Source organism: Capricornis sumatraensis, chromosome 8 (genome assembly GCF_032405125.1).
Source record: "Capricornis sumatraensis isolate serow.1 chromosome 8, serow.2, whole genome shotgun sequence".
Classification (NCBI taxonomy): Eukaryota; Metazoa; Chordata; class Mammalia; order Artiodactyla; family Bovidae; genus Capricornis; species Capricornis sumatraensis.
In genome coordinates this window covers 18,650,206-18,669,622 of record NC_091076.1, presented here as the reverse complement: position 1 = coordinate 18,669,622, position 19,417 = coordinate 18,650,206, and the positions used below count along the sequence as shown (strand labels likewise).

At 50.8% G+C, this 19,417-nt stretch overlaps 1 protein-coding gene across 3 annotated transcripts in view; it reads left to right on the top strand.

The window, feature by feature from the left end:
- The window catches only part of FLI1 (Fli-1 proto-oncogene, ETS transcription factor), a 131,199-nt gene that overhangs the window by 68,351 nt on the left and 43,431 nt on the right, over nucleotides 1-19,417 (top strand). For 2 of the 3 annotated variants that reach the window (XM_068976056.1, XM_068976055.1), the window contains exons 2-4: nucleotides 1,991-2,202; nucleotides 10,886-11,040; nucleotides 14,973-15,176. In XM_068976056.1, coding sequence (XP_068832157.1) covers nucleotides 1,991-2,202; nucleotides 10,886-11,040; nucleotides 14,973-15,176 — 571 coding nt within the window. Of the gene's footprint in view, nucleotides 1-1,328; nucleotides 1,414-1,990; nucleotides 2,203-10,885; nucleotides 11,041-14,972; nucleotides 15,177-19,417 lie in introns of those variants that run through there. The other variant, XM_068976057.1, reaches the window with a different exon arrangement.

Here is a 19,417-nt window from a genome sequence, read left to right as displayed (position 1 = left end):
GGGGGTATGGCTGATTCATGATACTATTATAGTTTCAGGTGAACAGTGAAGGGACTCAGCCATACATATACATGTATCCATTCTCCCCCAAATTCCCCTCCCATCTAGGCTGCCATATAACATTGAGCAGAGTTCCATGTGGTGTACAGTAGGTCTTTGTTCATTGTCCATTTTGAATTTAGCAGTGTGTATGTGACGTTCCCAAACTCCCTAACTATCCCTTCCCCCTGGCAACGATAAGTGGGCTTTCTAAGTCTGCGAGTCTCTCTTCTGTTTTGTAAGCAAGTTCATTTGTATAATTTCTTTTTAGATTCCACATATACGGGATGTCATATGATATTTTTCCATCTCTGTCTGATATTTCACTCAGTATGACACTCTCTAGGTCCATCCGTGTTGTTGCAAATGGCATTATTGCCTTCTTTTTACTGGCCGAGGAATATTCCATTGTGTATATGAGCACATCTTCTTATCTATTCCTCTGTCAGTGGACATTAAACAGTGCTGCAGTGAACACTGAAGGGCATGTATTCTTTTGGGTCGTGTTTTTCTCCAGACACATGCCCAGGAATAGGATTGCATCACGGTCACCTTCATGGCAGCGCTATTTTCAGTTTTGTATGGAGCCTCCATACTGTTCTCCTTAGTGACGGTACCAATTTACATTCCCAGCCATAGTGAATTAGGACCCACCCAGAGGGCCTTGTTTCAACTCAGTCATCTCTTTAAACATCTTATCTCCAAACACAGGTTCTTAGGAACTGGGGTTAGGGTGTCAACATATGACTTTTAAGGGAACAATTCAGACCTTACCAGGTCTGAGAGAGACCTGCTGGCCTAAGAGAACCTTTACTTGAAACTGATAACCAGCAAAGGTAACTTTATTGGGTGTCACTCACTATGTGCCAGCGACCGTTCTGGGCATTTCTCCCATAATATTACATCTCATCTCCAAGATTACAGATGGTATCGATTATAATTAATCCTAGATTATAGATTGTGACCTCCTTTTCTGAAGTGTGATCAACTTAATTTGGTGGAACTGTGTGACCTAGTGACCACCACACCCCAGGCCATGACCTGGTCCCGGTGATTTGCTGTGACCGGGATGGAGGGGAAGGGTTTCATTACCCTGCTCTGCTTGCTAGATGTCTGGAAAGTGCGACGCTGCCTTTCTCCATCTGTCATTTCCCCTGTCCCAGCAGCTGATGGGACAGCACACGTGGGAAGTCCAGCCTTGACCCCCCACCCCCACCTCACATCCACAGAGCTGAGACTCCACCCTCTTTCTTGGGTGGGCAGAATCATCCCACTTAAGACTGGAAACTGTCATCTCAAGGAGTCAGGCAGGAAGGGATGATGGAGCACTCTGCGCCAGGGAAGCAGGCAGTCCCCTACCCGGATCTCTGATATGTAAGAAGCTCAGCACATCCTGGACCAGGTCTAAGCAAACAAGCTAGACACCTGTACCAAGGCCTTCTCATTTAATCACCCATCACCTCTGAGAAAGCTATTCTTATGCCTGTTTACAGAGAAGGAAACCGAAATGAGAGTGGCCCCACCCTTCCCCTGTGTGACCTTGAGCCACATACTTAACCTCCCCGGGTGGGTCTCACTGGCCTCACCTGTAAGAGCAATGCTCCCTCTCATATGCCCTGTAGCTTGGTGGCTTCCTGGCCAGTAAGGGGCATTTCCGTCTATCTGTTTCAAGCACCACCCCAACATCACATGTGTGTACTTAACCATTCTTCTTGGCCTCAGCCTCCCCACCCTCCTTTCTGGGGGTCCCAGCCTACAGAACCAACAGAGGAACATACTCCTGGGGGTCCCCATTCCTTGGCCCAGACTCCCTCCTCACCCGGGGTCATCTGCAGAGAACACATCAAGCTTGCATAATTGTGGGCCAGCCCGCCGGTTCCCAGGGAGGGTGGGGGAGAGTGACACTGGCTAAAGAGTGACCTGGGGCTCTGTGTCCTTCTCTGCCCTCCAGGAGGCTCTGTCGGTGGTGAGCGACGACCAGTCCCTCTTCGACTCCGCGTACGGAGCGGCGGCCCACCTCCCCAAGGCCGACATGACCGCCTCCGGGAGCCCCGACTACGGCCAGCCCCACAAGATCAATCCCCTTCCCCCGCAGCAGGAGTGGATGAACCAGCCGGTGAGGGTCAACGTCAAGCGCGAGTACGACCACATGAACGGGTCCAGGTAAGCCCGCTGGACCCATGCTGCTGGGATGGGGCCGGCGGAGGCTGGAGGCCTGGGGCTGAGTCAGAGATCTGGCGGGAAGTATGTCTGCGGCAGACGGAGCTCTGGTGCTGGGCCGGGCAACTGAGCCAGGCTTTAGTGAGCTGGGGTGAGAGGGCTCCTTGGGGTGGGGCAGCACAGAGCCAGGGAGCCCTCTGGTTCTCTGGGCCCCAAAGCAGCCCTCAGGCCCAGGACACTAACAGACACTTTTGTAACACCTGCTTTATGTCAGGCCCAGGCACCGCCCCTCTTGGGGATAATTCAGTAAGATACTCTTCTGTTTCTTGTTGAAGATACTTGACCTCTCTGGGTGGGTCTCATCAAAGCAAAGATGAGCAAACCGTCCTTCGATTTAAAGTCTAGGACGATGACAAAGATGAACAAATCTGAGGGCTCCCTGTGGGAGGGAGAGCACGCTTGGAAAGTGGGTTGGGACTTGGTGCTGCCTAGGGCCGATAAGACTTTGATCATAGAGGTGGACAGGAGAGGACCGCAGAGGAGAGCACACCTGGGGGCTGGGCGGCCAAGGCTGGAGTCCTGGTTCTGCCTGTGGACCAGTCACTGCTCCCTCTGAGGACCAGCTGCCTCCTTTCTGCACGGCTGGAGCATCAGTTTCCCATAGGCTTGTTACGAGGGTCGACCCTGATACTCTAGAAGTGTCCCAGGGCAGGGCCCAGGAAGTGACCCATCCCAGGACTGAGAAAGCGCTGGCTATCCTGAGGGTGACTGTCACGAGTGAAGTGTGAAAGCTGAGAAAACGTTAGTCTAGTTCACGAAACATCGGGCAAGCACAGGGAGATAAAAACAGAGACCAAGGGAGCCCTGATTGGCTGGCTAAGAAAACAGGGAATTTATTCCACGTGCAGATGCCGATTTGACATGACATTTGAACATCATCAGACCTGTGACTGAACACTTGAAAGCTGGGCATCATGGTATACAGAGAGTGGGGAGGGGAGAGTCAGAAAGATAAGAAGTTAGTGAAATATTCCAGGTAGAAAATTACAAAATTCTGAACTAGAGTCATGGCACTGATTGTGGAAATGAAAAGGGGAAGACACACGAGGGACATATCAGAGGGATAATTAACAGGACTCAGGTTGATAAATATTGCACTGGGCGCGGGGCGGGGGGAGGGGGAAGGGGGTTTGTGCGAGGAAAGAATCGAAGATTAGCAAAGGTTGGGTGTTTTCCAAGAAGGATGGTGCCAGTGGCACCCACAGGAGTGGGAGGAGGAAAAGCTTTGAGAAAGGATGTCAGCACCCCTGTGAGATGCATCAGGAGCCATCAGTAAGTAGGACATCATATAAAAACATCTATGAGTTACTGGAAACAGATCAGATACTACTGGGGGATGCAGTTGGCATGTAGACTTGGGTTTCATCACTCAAGAGTTCTGCCTGTGCTGGCAGATGAGGTCAAGGAGCAGACAAGACTAGAGAAAGCAGGAGAAGGGGGTGCTCGTGTGGTGGGCACCCCCCCAGAAGGTCCTGGTCTCCGACCTGCCTGTGAATACACCTGGCCCCACCATACTCCAACCCCACTAACCAACACCAGCCCCTGGGATCCCAGCCACCTTGCTGGCATAGAGGATTTCAAGGAGGCTTAGGGGTTCTGAGCCAGGAGCCCGTCTGGTGAGTCCCTCCACAGAGATAGGGAGGGTACTGACTCACTCTCGGTGGAGGGAAGTCAGAGTTTGTCAGTCTTTCCACATCACCATTTGCTCTCCATCTGCCTCCCATGAGATCCATATTGTATTTACATCTTGACCTAGAGAGGCCTGGTGAGCTGCAGTCCATGTGCTCGCAAAGAGTTGGGCACAACTTAGCGACTGAACAACTAGAAAGACATATTGAGCTTTGAGGGGGTAAAAGACTTGCCTAAGGATTCAAAGGTGCAGTGAATCCTTTTCAAAGGTGCAGTGCTGGCCCTGCACCCCAGCTCTCTGATCCTGGCCCCGTGGCCACTCTTTCCATCCCCTCCGCACCCACCTGCACCCACCCCACATGTGGACATCATTCAGCAAGCTTTCCCACATGGGCCTGACCACAGCACTCCCAGTGCTTGCTGACAGTCCAGACTCACCCTTGGACAAGCTGGAGGCTGAGTCCAACCCCCGCTCACCTCCACCGTCCACCCATCAAATCCAGCAGCACCTCTCCTTCTAGGTCATCTGGGAGCCTCCTCCTTCTTCCCCTTCCTCCTCTTGCCTTTCTGACGTCTCCTCATCAGACAGCAGCCTGAGTCTTCTTTTCAAAACATTTGCCTTTCTTGCTCAAAATCCTTTAATGGCTTGTGCTTCAGGGAAGCCTCAAGTACTGCCATATATGAATCCTGGGCAGAGGAGGTCCCCCCAGAGAAATCAGTTTTCAGAACCCCCTCACCAGCTCCACCGAGGCTCCTCCCATCACACCAGACGCCAGCTGGAGGGGAGCTGCGTGAAGACCCTGGAGACCAGACATGGTATCTACCTGGCTCTGGTTTCACAAAGCAGCCCCTGCTTCTGATCTGCTGGTCTTGACCAGGGCCAGGAGCGGTGACAGCGTAGGTTCAGAAACTGATGTCTCTTCGCCCCTCCTGGGAAACCAAGACGATGCAGTGGATTCTTGAGAATCAGGCAGGCTAGGTCTAGACATCACCAGCACCTCATAAACATCTCCTAAGTGCTCTCGTGGAAGCTGGAGTGGGCAGCAGGGAGCCAGGGTTTTCATAAAAAAATGTCTTTGCTTAGGATGGAACCCGGTCGGATCACATTCTTGGATCACGCAACAAAGAACCAGCGTGATGAAGCAGATGCCGCCCTATTTAAATCTCTCACCTGCCACGCTGTGCTTCTGTCCCTTTCAGTACCACTGATGATGTGCTTTTAATGCAGAAGATAATTCCTAACTTCAGATGAAAAAAGAGTGTAAAACTTGGGATTTCTTGGCTCATACACTGAATCTATGCTGTCCAAGGCAGCAGCCACTGGTCACAGATGCTGCTTTGGAGCACTTGAAATATGACCTATCCAAAATGGGCATGTGCTTGATATGTATGTTAATACACTGGCTTTAGGAGACTTAGTGTTAGGAAAAAAGTGAAATACATCATTAATTATTTTTTTATATTGATGATGTTGAAATGATCATCTTCAGCCTGTGTTGAATTAATATATTTTAATATATTATTAAAATTAATTTTACCTTTTTATTTTAAAAATGTGACTACTAGAAAATGTTACATTATATATGTGGCCCCTTCGACTGGACAGGGCTGGGCTAGAATGTTTTGGACCGATTCAGGGCTTCCCCGGTGGCCCAAACTGTAAAGAAGCTGCCTGAAATGCAGGAGACCCTGGTTCAATCCTTGGATCAGGAAGATCCCCTGGAGGAGGGCATGGCAACCCACTCCAGTATTCTTGCCTGCAGAATTCCATGGACTGAGGAGCCTGGTGGGTCCTCAGGTGGGTCTTTCCATGGGGTCGCAAAGAATCGAATACAACTGAGCCACTAACACATTTGTGGCAGTTTGTTATAGCTGCCCTAGCAGATCAACAAAGTACCCAAAGATGTATTTCTCTCTTCTCTTCATGATTCACGGTGAATTCTCCCCCACGTTCTTCGATAACTTGGAATTCTGAGTTACTTGATGCTTATCAGAGACCCTACAGATATTTATGTCTCTAGAGGAGGTATTCTGTGTGCCTAAAGCTACAAGGTCCTTCTTGCTTCTGATGCTGCCAATAAGTCATCCAGGCTGGTGGAGAGACTGAGATCTGAGGAGCTCACAAAAATTCGATCTTGCCCACGTTGGGGCAGGTTTGCCCCCTTTCTCCCTACCTTCCGCTTGTGGTTGAATCTGTTACCATGAATTGTTCTTCAAACGGTGTGACCCATAGGCTCTGTGCTGGATGTAGACTTCAGCAAGATGATCCAAGCTGTGGTCTGCAACTAACTCTCAGCCGCATCCTTTCTCAACCACGAGTTTGGGGGAAAACATCCCATGAAGGAAAAAATATATATATCAACTTACGGATATATTGCTTGCTTGCCAGAATTGCTGGACCAGAGTTCACTGTTAGTCTGCCCTGACACTGCCTAGCCTGGCCAGCAGGATCCAATGCCCTTATTAGACACCTGCAGACTTAACATCCACACACAGGAGGACGAGCCTCACACTGTCACTTCTGCCTCTGACTACACAGTCCCATGCTAAAGTGCCTCCTAATACTCTGCACCTTGCAATGAGAAGCCTGTCAGGCAGAAAGGTGAGTGGGAGGGGTACTCAGGGTTCTGGAGAAGCTGTGAGCATTTACTAAGTATAGGTTAGCGTGAGAGCTTTACTGTGGGTGATTTCTTTTCTTGAAGTTTGCATTTGCATCTCCTTTTCAAAGGCAAAAAGGTCACATACACACATCTCTGCATGGCTCCTACAGAAATCCTAAAGACAACACAGATTGGCACAATTTCCTCAGTATGCACGTGATGTAGAAGGCACACCAGATATTGCTAATGCTCCAACAGCCCTGGGGACCTCCTTTTAGCTGTGTGGACATTGGATATTCATTGACCGTAAGCCTGGGCTGCAGACCTGTGGGACTAGATCCCATACTCTTGAGTAAAGTTGCTCTCGGTTGAACCAGAAGGTAGAGAAGATGTTTACATACTTGAATGGGATTATCTTCAGGTAACTGGGCTACGCTGGTGGCTCAGTGGTAAAGAGTCCGCCTGCCAATGCAGAAGCCACAGGAGACGCAGGCTCGATCCCCTGGGTGAGGAAGATCCCCTGGGAGAGGAAATAGGAGCCCACTCTAGTTTTCTTGCCTGGAGAATCTCATGGACAGAAGAACCTGGCAGACTATGGTCTATGGGGTCACAAAGAGTCAGACATGACTTAGCGACTGAGCAACAACAACAGTCTTCAGCCAAGGTCTTTGAAATCTCCTGTTATCCAAATGCTCAAGATTTCTCATTGTGTGTCAATCGCTTGACAGTCTGTGAGGCACTTTTGGGAACCAGCAGCCGTCTTTTTAAAGCAATGATCCCTGAACACAGAAATAAAACCAGAGGAGCAAAGACCTTGGGTCCTTTGGTGAAAATAAAGGACAAGGCTGCAGGGCCCACATGGCCTTTGCTGTGGCTTGCCAGCACAGTGTGGCTTTCTGAGCCATGGTTGAGCAGGACATGCTCTGAGTTACACTTTCAGAGCCACCACCTCCTCCCTGCTCCACTGTGGCAGCCGCTGGCCCTCCTGTCACCTGTCTCAGTGCTGTCAGCTGCCTGCAGACCCCAGCCCCATGCTAGCTGTAAGTGCAGGTCTCAATACAAGTCAGCAGCAGAGTGGGTGGGCTGAATGGCAAAGCCTCCCCCTCCATGCATGCCCCCCTTGTTTTCATCGGTCCTCTTCACAGGCACCAGCTGCCTCGCTTAAGAGTAGCCTTTATGCTGTGCTTCACCTGGATTCCTGGCTCCTTCCAATAGCTGGCTGGGCTCTTGGGAAGCCTGTGCTGTCTGCCCAGGCGCAGAGTCCCGCAACCCCAGAGGGGAGGAGGGGCGCAGCAGGTGGATGGGGAAGGCATGGCTTTCCTTCCTTCTCTCCTAGGAGTCAGAGGAGGGCCGGCCTGCACATGGCAGAGGTCCAGGCTGAGGGCCAGGACGTCTCCCTTAGGGTGCCCCTTTGCAGAGTCTGGGATCAAAGACAAAGCCTTGTTCCAGAAGACAAGCACCCAGGCAGGTGGGCGGTGGGCAAGCAGATCACCTTGCCCTGCCCGGCAGCAGGAGAGAAAGGAGGGCACAGAATCGTGGGAGCTTCTGTGGGCCCGAAACGAAGAGGCCCCACCACTGGACGACCCCAGTGGCGCCCCCAGCTGGAAGGCCCAGGCTTGACGCTGTTCAGACGTCCTCCCTAGGGCCTCCCCCGCCCCCCGCCCCACACACCCAGCAGGCTCCTTTCTCACCACGGTGCTCAGACTCCTTACCGAGAGAGGTACCAGGCAGCTTTTACTAAACGATTCCCTTATTCAGATTTTTATTTTTCTCTCCTCCTGGTACCAGTGACTGGCCCTGCCCTGGGGCGCTGATGGCATAAGGGGCCATTTCACTGCGATGCTTTCTGAGGTCCGACTTCTCACCTCTGAGTGGCCAGAGTTCTCTTTTGGGCTAATAAATCCCCAGAGGCCCAGCTGATGGTAGAAAAGAATGTTCACAACTCATCTATTTCTCCGATGTTCCCAAAGAGAGATGCAGCCCACGGAGGGCAAGTCCCCTTCCGCCACACCCGCCCACCGCCAACCAGTCCCACCCCCACCCCCCAACCCCCACCCCAGACGCCGCCCCCTCACAGAAAAGTGCTCTCCGTCTGCCCAGCCGGGGGAAGCGTGTGCTCTGGCAGCCCCACCCTCGGCACGGCCTCTCCCAGCTAGTGAAAACGTTGCTGTCTTGGTTAAAGGCCAACTTAATCCTCCAAACTTCGGCTGCACTTGGGTTGTTTCACAATGGCCAAGTATGCTGGGGAAGGCTGCCAGGCCGTGGTGGCGGTGGTGTGTGTGTGTGTGTGTGCGGGTGCGGGCCTGTGCTTGCGTGCATGTGTGTGTGCACGCCTGCACGCGTAGCGTATGTGCCCGTGTGCGTGTGCCTGCACCGGTGGCATCGGCGCCTCTGTGCGCATGCGCCCACTTGCGGTTTGCTTGGACTAGGGTGAGGGGGACCCGGCCAGCTCCACCGGAGCTCAGCTCAGACGCGGGACCGGGGTCTTTCCGGGACTGCTTCATCTCAGGCCAAGTCCTGCTCCAGTAGAAGCCAAAGGGCCAAACCCTGGTGCAAAGCCCCGAAGTGCTACTGCCGCCCCTCAGACTGCCATGGGGACATTAAACCTTCAACAATCTGGGGCTCCGACGGCTGGTTCTTGGTTCTCTGCCTGGAAAAACAGTAGGCGAATAGTAAAACCTTAAATTCTAACATGTGTAAGTTATACATCTTATTTTCATTTTCAGCCCATGTTCCCCTCTGTAAGACATCAGGAAAAAATTACCGTCTGACTTCTAATATCTCAGTGGAGCATTTATCTCCCAGCTATGATAAGTGATCTTCAATATTTTTTTCCTTTCAGATTAAGAAACAAATTCATTTAATTTTCTTTACTGAATGTGCTCTGGCCTCCCCCCTCCCCTGCCGTGTCCCCACCCTCCTTCCCCTCTCCTCTCAGGCTCAGGGGCCATTGCTTGCCTGCCCTCCACGTTGCTGCCTTTTCAGGACGGGCGGGTCCGTCTGGCACAACCCTGCTCCTCGCCTGCTCCTTTAGGCTTCAGCGTGGTCTGTTTCTGCCCACAGCAGAGAGAGGGAGGGCAGCGGCCAGACCTCTGGAAAGCCGTTCGAGGTTCTGCAGCCCAGAGTTGGCCGGCTGTAATCTGAACCTTATCTGAACTCCTGGGTCTGAGGGCCTGGTTTGGAGCTCTTGTGAAGACTGGCTGTCTCCCAGGTTACCAGAACTGATGCTTCCTGCTCTGGACAACCGGGAGGGTGGGGTAGGAAAGCTGCAGCCTCTGCTTGGGCTCTAGTCATCTCCTTCGGCCCTGGCACTGGGGGAGTGGCTGAGTGGAAGTGGCAGGGCAGGATAGCACTGCCCTAGGCACACCAGGAGTCTGTGACCCCAAGCTCTGGGTAGGTGGTGTGTTTTGCCAGCCTGCTGAGGCACCAGCTGGTCACAAGGGAGATGTCAGCTTTGTCTCCAGACAGATAGATGCTCCCATGTTGCAAAATAGCAGGGACAACCATGTACTTCTCTGGTTTTCTTAACCATAGGAAAGAGGTGTTAACCTTTGTCATGTCGGACCTGGAGGGTAATGGGGAGATTCACATAGAACTCTCTATGAAAAGCACGTTGAAATGATACACATGCAATAGTAATGAGTGATTCAGGACTCAGTGACTGTTCAGCCCCTCTGGAAGGCACTATAGAGGATTGCTGTTGTTGTTTAGTCGCTAAAATGTGTCTGACTGTGCAACCTCCTAGACTGTAGCTTGCCAGGCTCCTCTGTCCATGGAATTCTCCAGGCAAGAATACTGGAGAGGGTTGTCATTTCCTTCTCCAGGGCATCTTCCCAACCTAGAGATCGAACCTGAGTCTCCTGCACTGGCAGGAAGATTCTTTACTGCTGAGCCACCAGGGAAGCCCACTATTACAGGATACTTGAGGTTAAAAAAAAAAGAAAGCCATGGCATCGATCCAGCCAGGGGAAGGGCACCTGCCAGGCTAACCATCCCACAGTGTGACAAGTCCTAGGGCCACAGCTGAAACAGGGTGCAATAAGAGTGGGGAGAGGCCTGTCTGGGAGCCAGGTCCAGCGCTTCTGCCTAGGGAGGGTAGGTCGCCTGGCAACAAGGCTAAAAGTGTCAGCTGCAGGCAGAGCCGAACTCAGAGGTCCAGACTCCAGTCTGAGGGCAGTGAGGCTGCCAGAAAGTGTTTAAGTACCGTAATTATAGGATTGGGCTGGGATTTGGAGAAAACTAGTGGCCGTGTGGATAGAAATAAGGCAGCGTCAGCAGCACCCCCGTCGCCCTCGCTCCACCCGGTAGGACTGGGCAGAGGCTCCACGGATGCTCTGGTGGCAGTGGCAACAGTGACACTGATGACTTCCCCTGAGCTTTGTCTCTTCTCGCTCCAGGGAGTCTCCGGTGGACTGCAGCGTCAGTAAGTGCGGCAAGCTCGTGAGCGGAGGTGAATCCAACACCATGAGCTACAACAGCTACATGGACGAGAAGAACGGCCCCCCTCCCCCCAACATGACCACCAACGAGAGGAGGGTCATCGTCCCCGCAGGTATTTTGGGAACCCTTTCACTGGGTGCCACCCATGTCTTCAGTCTTCTGAGCTCGTCGTCCTGGGGGAGGGGCACCTACATCTTCACCTGGTACCCTATTCTCTATGGAAATGCTTAGCAGGGAAAGCTACACCTTCTTCCCTGGCCACCCTCCATGACAGCTTCCCAAATGTCACTGGAACCCTGACACACAGATTCAGGAAGCCCCGCCTTCAACAGGTCACGTCACACTTTCAACCCTCAGTGCCTGGTTCCACGGACAAGGCCTGCTGAGAGAGGAGAAGCAAGATCTTCTGAACCCCAAAGGAATCCTGGGAACACCCAGACGTGCCCACCCTTGCCTTTAAGGACAAGAGTGGCCCGGAGTTCTGTCCTGTCCATCGGGCATGCACTTCCTGGCATCCGCAGGGTCCCACCTTTCCAGAATTACAGCCATCTCTTCCAGGTCCAAAATAGAAGCAACTATATTTAACAAAAGGAGTGCCTGAACATGTGCGCAGCACGCTTTGTCATTCTGTAAAAATAGGCTATTTTTCCTAGGTATCGGTACTGTTGGTCACAGAAAATAAAATCATTGTTCAGGCCTTCTGTGTGCTGGCTGGACACTGGCTGGCGAGCTCAGCTGCCTGCTTGAAAAGGGAGGAGAAACTACCCCGTGTAGTGTCTATGCCAGGTAGAAGGTGCCAGAGTGTTCAAATTTGAGGCAGTCAATGACTTACCAAAACAAGTTTACCCGAAAGGCAAACTCCTTCCATTTGGGAACGTGTAAATGCAGTTGTGAATGAGAGCCAAGGATTAGATGTCCCTTTGAGGTAATCCAGAGGAATTTGCGGGTCGGTCTGGAAGGTGTGGCTCTGTAACAGGCCGCTCCGTCCTCGGCCCTCTGTATTTCCTTTCCATGGGAAGCTGTGTGTCACCATCTCCTAGGACTGCAGACACATGCTTGTGCTCCAGGCCAGACTCCAGGTGGCAGGGGCAGGAGGGGTGGGGACAGGGAAGCAGGGGAGGGGTGGGCTCTCAAGTCTCTGTGCCCTGCAGGACTTGAAAACTGCTCATAAAGCATGTTTATTTCCTTCTTCCATAAACATGTGGCCACCCAGAGGAAGAGAAAGAATAGCTCCGTATACTGAGTGCCTCCTGGTGCTGGGCACCATGCAAACAGCTTCATCCTTGTGATGTTACTTCTGTCTCTAACATCGAGAAAGAAGCATCTGTATCTGATCGCCCCTCCCTTGGGACTCCAGCTAGGAATGTTTAGCTCAGGTGCATCTGTGAGAGCCAAGAGAACTGTGCCTTCTCCCTTCTCATAGAAAGAAGGCAGAAATGAAACTGAGCTAAAACTGGCCTGGAGAGAAACTTCTGGACTCCCCACATTGGAGCCAAGCCTCTCCAAGCCTTTGCTCACTTGGAACCAAACTTTCCCCCACCACCGCCCCCCATTTCTCTCAACAGTGGCCAACATAGGGAGGAAATCTTGAGGACAGAAGAGTTAGGGGGCCAGAGGTTGTCTCTGAACCAAATGTTGACAGCATCTCATTTCCGAAGTGACTTTGGGGAGAAGACGGGAAAGGAGAGGGGAATGACCAGACTGGTTGACCCTTCAACTCTGAAGTGGTGTTGAAGTACTTTTGAAAAGATAATCAAGGTGGCAGTCTTAGGGGGCCAAGGTCACCAGAGCAGTAATAGTGAAAATAGCATAAATTCCCATCAAAGAATGTTCCAAGCACTTCATGTCATGGATTCGCTAGCCAGGGCTTCACTTCATTACTTTACTCCTGGCGGGATCTTGCAGCATTATCCTCACACGTTTTGGCTTCCTCCTGGTCAGCCTCCTAGACATAAGAGAAAGTCTCACAAATCAAGGCCATAAAACATCGGTGGAACAACCCATTGGATTTATGGTGGGATTTGAAGACAAGCATAATCGAGGGCCCTAGTTCATCACCAGTTCCAAGTTCAGATGGGAAGAAACTAGGACTAAATCATCCAGGAAATACATTTGGAAGAGCTTAGCACACTCCGGAGTGGAAGATTTATAATTCATTGTGCTGTAAAGGGAGAGAAATAATATTGTGATAGAGCCCAAAGCAAGGGCGGAAATAATAAAATAAATAAAATCTACAGTGTAAAATTGAATTGGAGGCCTTGGATATTCGAAGTGAGAAATTAAGAGAAGCAGAGGCGAGCTGATGAAATAATATGTGACATAATCCAAGTTCCCCCAGGACATTTTTCTTTAGAATTCTGAAATGGTGCAAAATCATTTCCATTTACCAATGGTCCATGCCTAATTGTTCCTGGAGAGTAAAAGAGTGAAACAAAGCAAGAAATTTATGTGAGATCAGGGAGAGAGAGAGATCCAGACTTGTACAATGTAGCCCCGAGTAGCTCTGCTTTTGGGCGTGATGGCAAAGCACCTCCTGAATGAACTAAGACAGGATGGTGACAAGGGAGGAGACTTAGGGTGCAGGGATCCTCAGCTAAGTGCAGTCCTGGGAGGCTTTCAGTCGAACCCCAGCTCATACTAGGATTAAAGGTTAAGTTGAGGACTTAATGTTTCAGGACTCCACTTCCCACCTGCAAAATGAAAATAGCCATTTTTCAGGGTATTTGTGAAAAATAGCACACCCAAAGCAGTGGGCACCTAGGAAGTGTTCAAAATCTGGACTGTTACAAGTTTCTGGGCATTGGGTAGTTAGTATGAACCCTGCTTCTCTCCCCATGGCCCTTCCTAATCATTCAAACCTGTTCCCATTTTTACCAAGAGCCTTAACAGACCCTTAGAATGAGAAAGTGAGGTGGTAGCACAGATATTCCTACCAAATAGCAGGCTAATAAAACAAGTTCAGTAGAAGCTAGGGGCTACTATTAAGTCTCCTCCCGTCCTCCAGGAAACCTTCCATGATTGCAAATTCACAGTCACCCCTTCTGCCGACCAGTCCTCAAACTGCCACCACAAAAATCTTGCTTAATTCTGTGCTTTCCTGCCTGAGTTTTCCTGGGCATGGGTCTTCCTGTGATGAGCATGTTTATGGTTTAGCTAATTATCTCTAATAATTAGGTGCCAAAGAGAGAGCTGGTTATGAAATTGTGATATGTGACAAGATATAAGGGCTCCACCTACTGTGGAACCTGCTAGAACTCATCACAGCACTCAGAGTACACACATTTCCCCCCACCCCACACACACCTGTTTAGGAAAGAGTCTGAGGGTCCCCAGGGGAGATCTAATACCTTGAGGTCCTAGGACCTCAGCCCTTACATTATTTATCCTCAAGAGTGAAAACATTTTCTCCCTCCAACACCATTTCCCTTCTTTGGGGATTCAAATATCCTAAAAACCCTGGGGGGATGATTTTAAAGAGCCTTTAATATAACTGTCCCCAAAAGGAGAAGATCCAGGTTGGAGTTAAGCTGAAGACTTAACACCACTGGGTATTCCACCTGCACAGATGGAATTGCAGTTGAAGTGTGAATGCACGTCTTTTCTGCAGCCATAGGAGAGATTGCTGTTGCTCCATGAAATCACTGATGTTCTTAAGATATGGATGGCGCCCTTTCCAGAGCCATTGGTCCCTGCTCTAGGCAACTGGGCTTATTTTCATTCTGATGCCATGATTTCTCAGGCAGAGGTTTCAGTTGCCCTCCAAAGACTTGAAAGAGAACGTCCTGTCTGGGTGCATAGTTACGCGCCTAAGAACTTTTTCAGAGCGCTAAGTGGTTCAGGCTGCACCAGATGCGATAGAGCCAGATGGGTGTTCTGGGAGGACCATCTGGGGCGGGGGTGGGGGGACCACTTTCCCTCTGCAGGAGGGGCACTGAGGAGGGAGGAGACGAGAAAGGTGGAGGTGGAAAGAGAGAGAAGAGACAGACAGAGAAGGGGAGGAGCCCTGCCTCTGGCAGCCTTGCTAACAGCCTCTCTCTTCTGCAGACCCCACGCTGTGGACTCAGGAGCACGTGCGGCAGTGGCTGGAGTGGGCCATAAAGGAGTACAGCTTGATGGAGATCGACACGTCTTTCTTTCAGAATATGGACGGCAAGGAACTGTGTAAACTGAACAAGGAGGACTTCCTCCGAGCCACCTCCCTCTACAACACGGAAGTGCTATTATCACATCTCAGCTACCTCAGGGAAAGTAAGTGGCCGGTCCCTTCCGTTTCGGGGCAGCGAAACACCCCCAGAGGCCGTAGCGCCAAGTCCCCAGGGCTGGAGAGAACTCTGCCTGGCCGCTCAGGATGCAGACTGGTTCCCGTAGTGACAGCCCAGGGCAAGGACATAGGGCCCCTGCCTCAGATTATGCTGCGTGGGTGCTATAGGAGCGACACCTCTGGGTGTCAAGTTGCCAAGGTCACACTCGCTCCCAGGTACCCTGCCAGGGGGCTGACCCAGTCCTGCCATGTCAAAGGAAGGAAAACAAAGCATGAAGAAAAACCAGGGCACTGCAGCCGGGTGTGTGTGTGTGTGGAGCGCAGGTCTGCTGGAAGCTGGTTGCACCCTTCCCATGAGAATCCCTTTCTGGAAACTACTTTGCCCCACATTTTAAATAGATGGATGTCCTGGCTGGTTCTATCTTGAGCAATGATTTCAAGTTGCTCCAAAATTCTAGATTCACTGGTTTACGTTTTTGAATATTTTTACATGAAGTTCTTCTTATTCTTGGGTTTTCTCTGGCACTGCCCACTGTTACCTACACACCCTTCTCAGCCAATCAGGAAGAGTAGCAAATGTTACAGTTGGGTTAGGGTCTGTTGGAGACTCTCCTGGCAGAGTGAGAAGGAAAAGAGCTTTGGAAAGGGAGAATCTGTAAAAGGAAAGGCACAGTTGTCCAAAGGATTTATCCAATACAAGGATTTTCTAAGACCAAGCCTGGTCAATTTGATACGAATTTCATCTGATGTGAAATATACACAGAGATATGAACAGAATTTTGATAAACCCACTAATAACCTCAGCCTTAACTCTTTACCAGAAAAGTATAAGTCGTTCAGTCGTGTCCAACTCTTTGTGACTCCACTGAACTCTATAGCCCACTAGGCTCCTCTGTCCATGGAATTCTCCAGGCAAGAATACTGGAGTGGGTAGCCATTCCCTTCTCCAAGGGATCTTCCCGACCCAGGGATTGAACCTGGGTCTTCCACGTTGCAGGCAGATTCTTTACTGTCTAAGTCACCAGGAAAGCCCCAAGCAGGTGGAACGTCAATAACCCCAAGTACCAAAGGATTGTTCTGTGAGCAGAAAAGATGGTACTAAGATGGGGAAGCGGAAGCTACAGGAGAACAGATGTGGTTCATTCCACAAGGGGTTTTCTAGCAGTCAGCCCTGCCCGAAGATCCACCGGCATCCTCAGGATGCAGGATTTGCTGTCTGTGGCCAAGGGTGCAGGGGTTCAGCCTCACGGTGAAGGAGGTTGGTGATTTGAAAGCCCCTTTAAAACTGAAATCCTTGGACAGTGTTTAAAGGCCGCTTTTCCTGGTCTCCTGGGCTCTGGGTGGGTTAGTTCTTCGTTTGTTTTCTGTGTTCAGTGTGTCTTCAACTCGCCATTCCTGGGACCTTCGATCTCCTTCTGCACCAGTGCACTCTGCGGGGTGGGCTGGGGGGCAACACACACTGGCTGTAAAAACGAAGAACTTTTAAAATGCCTTCGGAAGTTTCCACTGGTGCCTCTGGGCTCCCCCGGTCACCCCTCCAAGGCGTCTGGTAGGCAGTGGGATTGTGTGGGTGATGCAGTGTATGTTAACACCAGAGGAATTACCTCATGTCTGAGTCTTGCTGCAACATGAGGTCAGCCCAAGAAACGATCGTTTCAAAAAAGGGGGCAATTTTCCACCCAGTCTTCCTGAGCTTTGGAGAATGAGCATTTTCTAACAATCCATATTTCTGTAAGTGTTTATAGGGGTTTTTTAAAGAAAGGATCTTTGCACAGAGTCCTTGCAGCGATGCTAGCTGGGCAGGGCGGGGGTGGAAGTGGGCACATGGAAGCAGAGCATGATGCGTGACGAGGAGAGACCACCAGCGAAACAGAAACACTGACCCTTTCTGCCTTTCTGCACCTCCCGGCCTCATACAGCGGGTGGTCTAGGAATGGCTGGTCCCTTTCCTTTGTTTGTGGGAGAAGAGATGGACAGAGGTGAGGACGGTGACTGTGGGGCCCTTAAAGGGCCCAGTTATCAGTTGCCCGTGATGCGGAGTGTTCAAGCACATTCTGACTAACGTTGAGTGCTGTGTATTTTAAGTCACTTCAGTCGTGTCCGACCCTTTGGGATCCTATATTGTGGCCCTCCAGGCTCCTCTATCCTTGGGTTTTCCCAGGCAAGAATACTGGAATGGGTTGCCGTACCCTTCTCCAGGGGATCTTCCCAACCCAGGGATCGAGCCCAGGTCTCTCCTGTCTCCTACATTGGCAGGCAGATTCTTTACCACGAGTACCACCTGGCAAGCCCTGACTGATATGGGGAGATGCCATTCATGCCATGTGATCCCAGCCCCTGCCTTATGGTGGGTCTGTAAACATACCCAGGTCCTCGCTAGGACTTCCTCTAACAAAAGAACCCAAGCCACAGACGCTGAAGCAAAACCAGCATATGCTTAGAAGGCCCAGGAGTCCAACATGGTAGTCGTGGATAAACCGTTCAGGAGGCTTCCTTTCGGAGGAGAGCAGATAACAAAGAGCAGAGGGCCGAGCAGCCTGAGCAGAAGTGGAGGCCAGACAGTTTGGTTTGGGGGTTGTAGGTAGCGGGGCATGAAAAAGGATGGATTTCTTCTTTCCTTCTCAGATTATTTGTAGACATTAAAAAAGATAGCCCCAAAGCAATAAAAATATGAAATTTCCAGAAAGGAACTTAGAAGCAGAGCAAATTCCCAGAGCTGAGCAGAGGTGAACAAACCACAGATAGGATATAATGTTTGGTGAAACAGCAAAATATAAAGGGGTCTGTGCAAAGATAGAAAACCATGTCTGCCTGCAAAAGTGAAAATTAAAATACTTGTCTTAAGGTTCAAAAAACTTGCCCCAGCATAGCCTTGTAGTCTGGAGGCCTTTTGAGGACTTTAGGCTTAAAATGATCCCCGCCTCTTTTTCATTGATGTCTAGTCTCTGGGACCCCTGGTAGTGGCTGGTCCACTGAGACCCCTGCAGGAGGTCATGTTTGTGGTGACTGTCCCCTTTCAGTATTGTGGGGAACTCCCCAGGGCCCAGCAACTTGCCTTCAAACACTGTTTTGTTTCCTCAGACTTGTTTCCAGCGGATGTTTTGTGCGGAGGCAAGGAGGCCAGCCCTCAGGGGAGAGGCCGGGGCAGCTGAATGGAGGCCGGGAGATGGGTGCTAATTCCTCGTGTTCTGTCATTTGTCCTTTCATGGAGGAGGGGATAAGGTTCAGACAGTTCCACTTTGGCGAGGAGGTGGAAGGAAGACAGCTGAGCTGCTCAGCACAGAGGGAGGAAATACTGCAGGGCTAAGGAAAGTGGATGGAGGAGAGTCAGAATCCTGTAACTTAGCCTCGGTCAGTAGACTATAAAACAGGTGAACCTCTCAGAAGTCTCTGAGCTTGCTGGGCTTTAATGGAAAAAAAGACAAGGTTAAATTAAGAAGCTCCCCAGTGACTCAGTGGCAAAAAATCTGCCTGCCAGTGCAAGAGACATAGGTTCGATCTCTGGGTTGGGAGGACCCCCTGAAGAAGGAAATGGCAACCCACTCGAGTATTTTGCCTGGAAACTTCCATGGACAGAGGGGCCTGGTGGGCCACAGTCCACAGGGTCAGATAGGACTTAGTGACTAAGCAACAGCAACATAGTATTTACACTTTCACAAAAGGTGCTTGAGTATTTATTTGGTGGTCAGGGAGAGGAGCTATACTTTCAAATTTTAAAAACCAAGTTTCAGATTAAAATGTATTTTCCATGATGGAGAAGAAATATCAGTGTCCTAAGCACTGCCTAGCATGCTAGGATGTACCTGGCCTGCCCAGCGGCTCCTGTTCTCCTTACCCTGGCTTTTCAGCCAGCCCGGACGAAGTGTCTGTACCTGATACCGCCCCTCCGTAATGTCACCCACTCTTGAAATGGGAGGAGGACAGGTCTGGAGAGATGCTCACAGGGCTTGGGATCATTCTACTGTCCCCTGGGGACACCAGGGCTCACACTGCATCTGCCCAGGTGTCATCTACTTTACGGGGACAAGATGCCCCCTTGTGGACACCATGGACAGCTGATTATAGATTCCCATTTTAAAGCCAAAGCCACTGAGGCCTGGAGTGCTTCAGAAATTGGTTCAAAGGCACCCGGCCCGTAGAGAGCAGCTTGGTATCTAAGACCCAGGTTTCCTGAGTCCCAGGCTGCAGCCAGGCTCATGGCCTCACACTCTAAGTCAGAGGCCAGGCC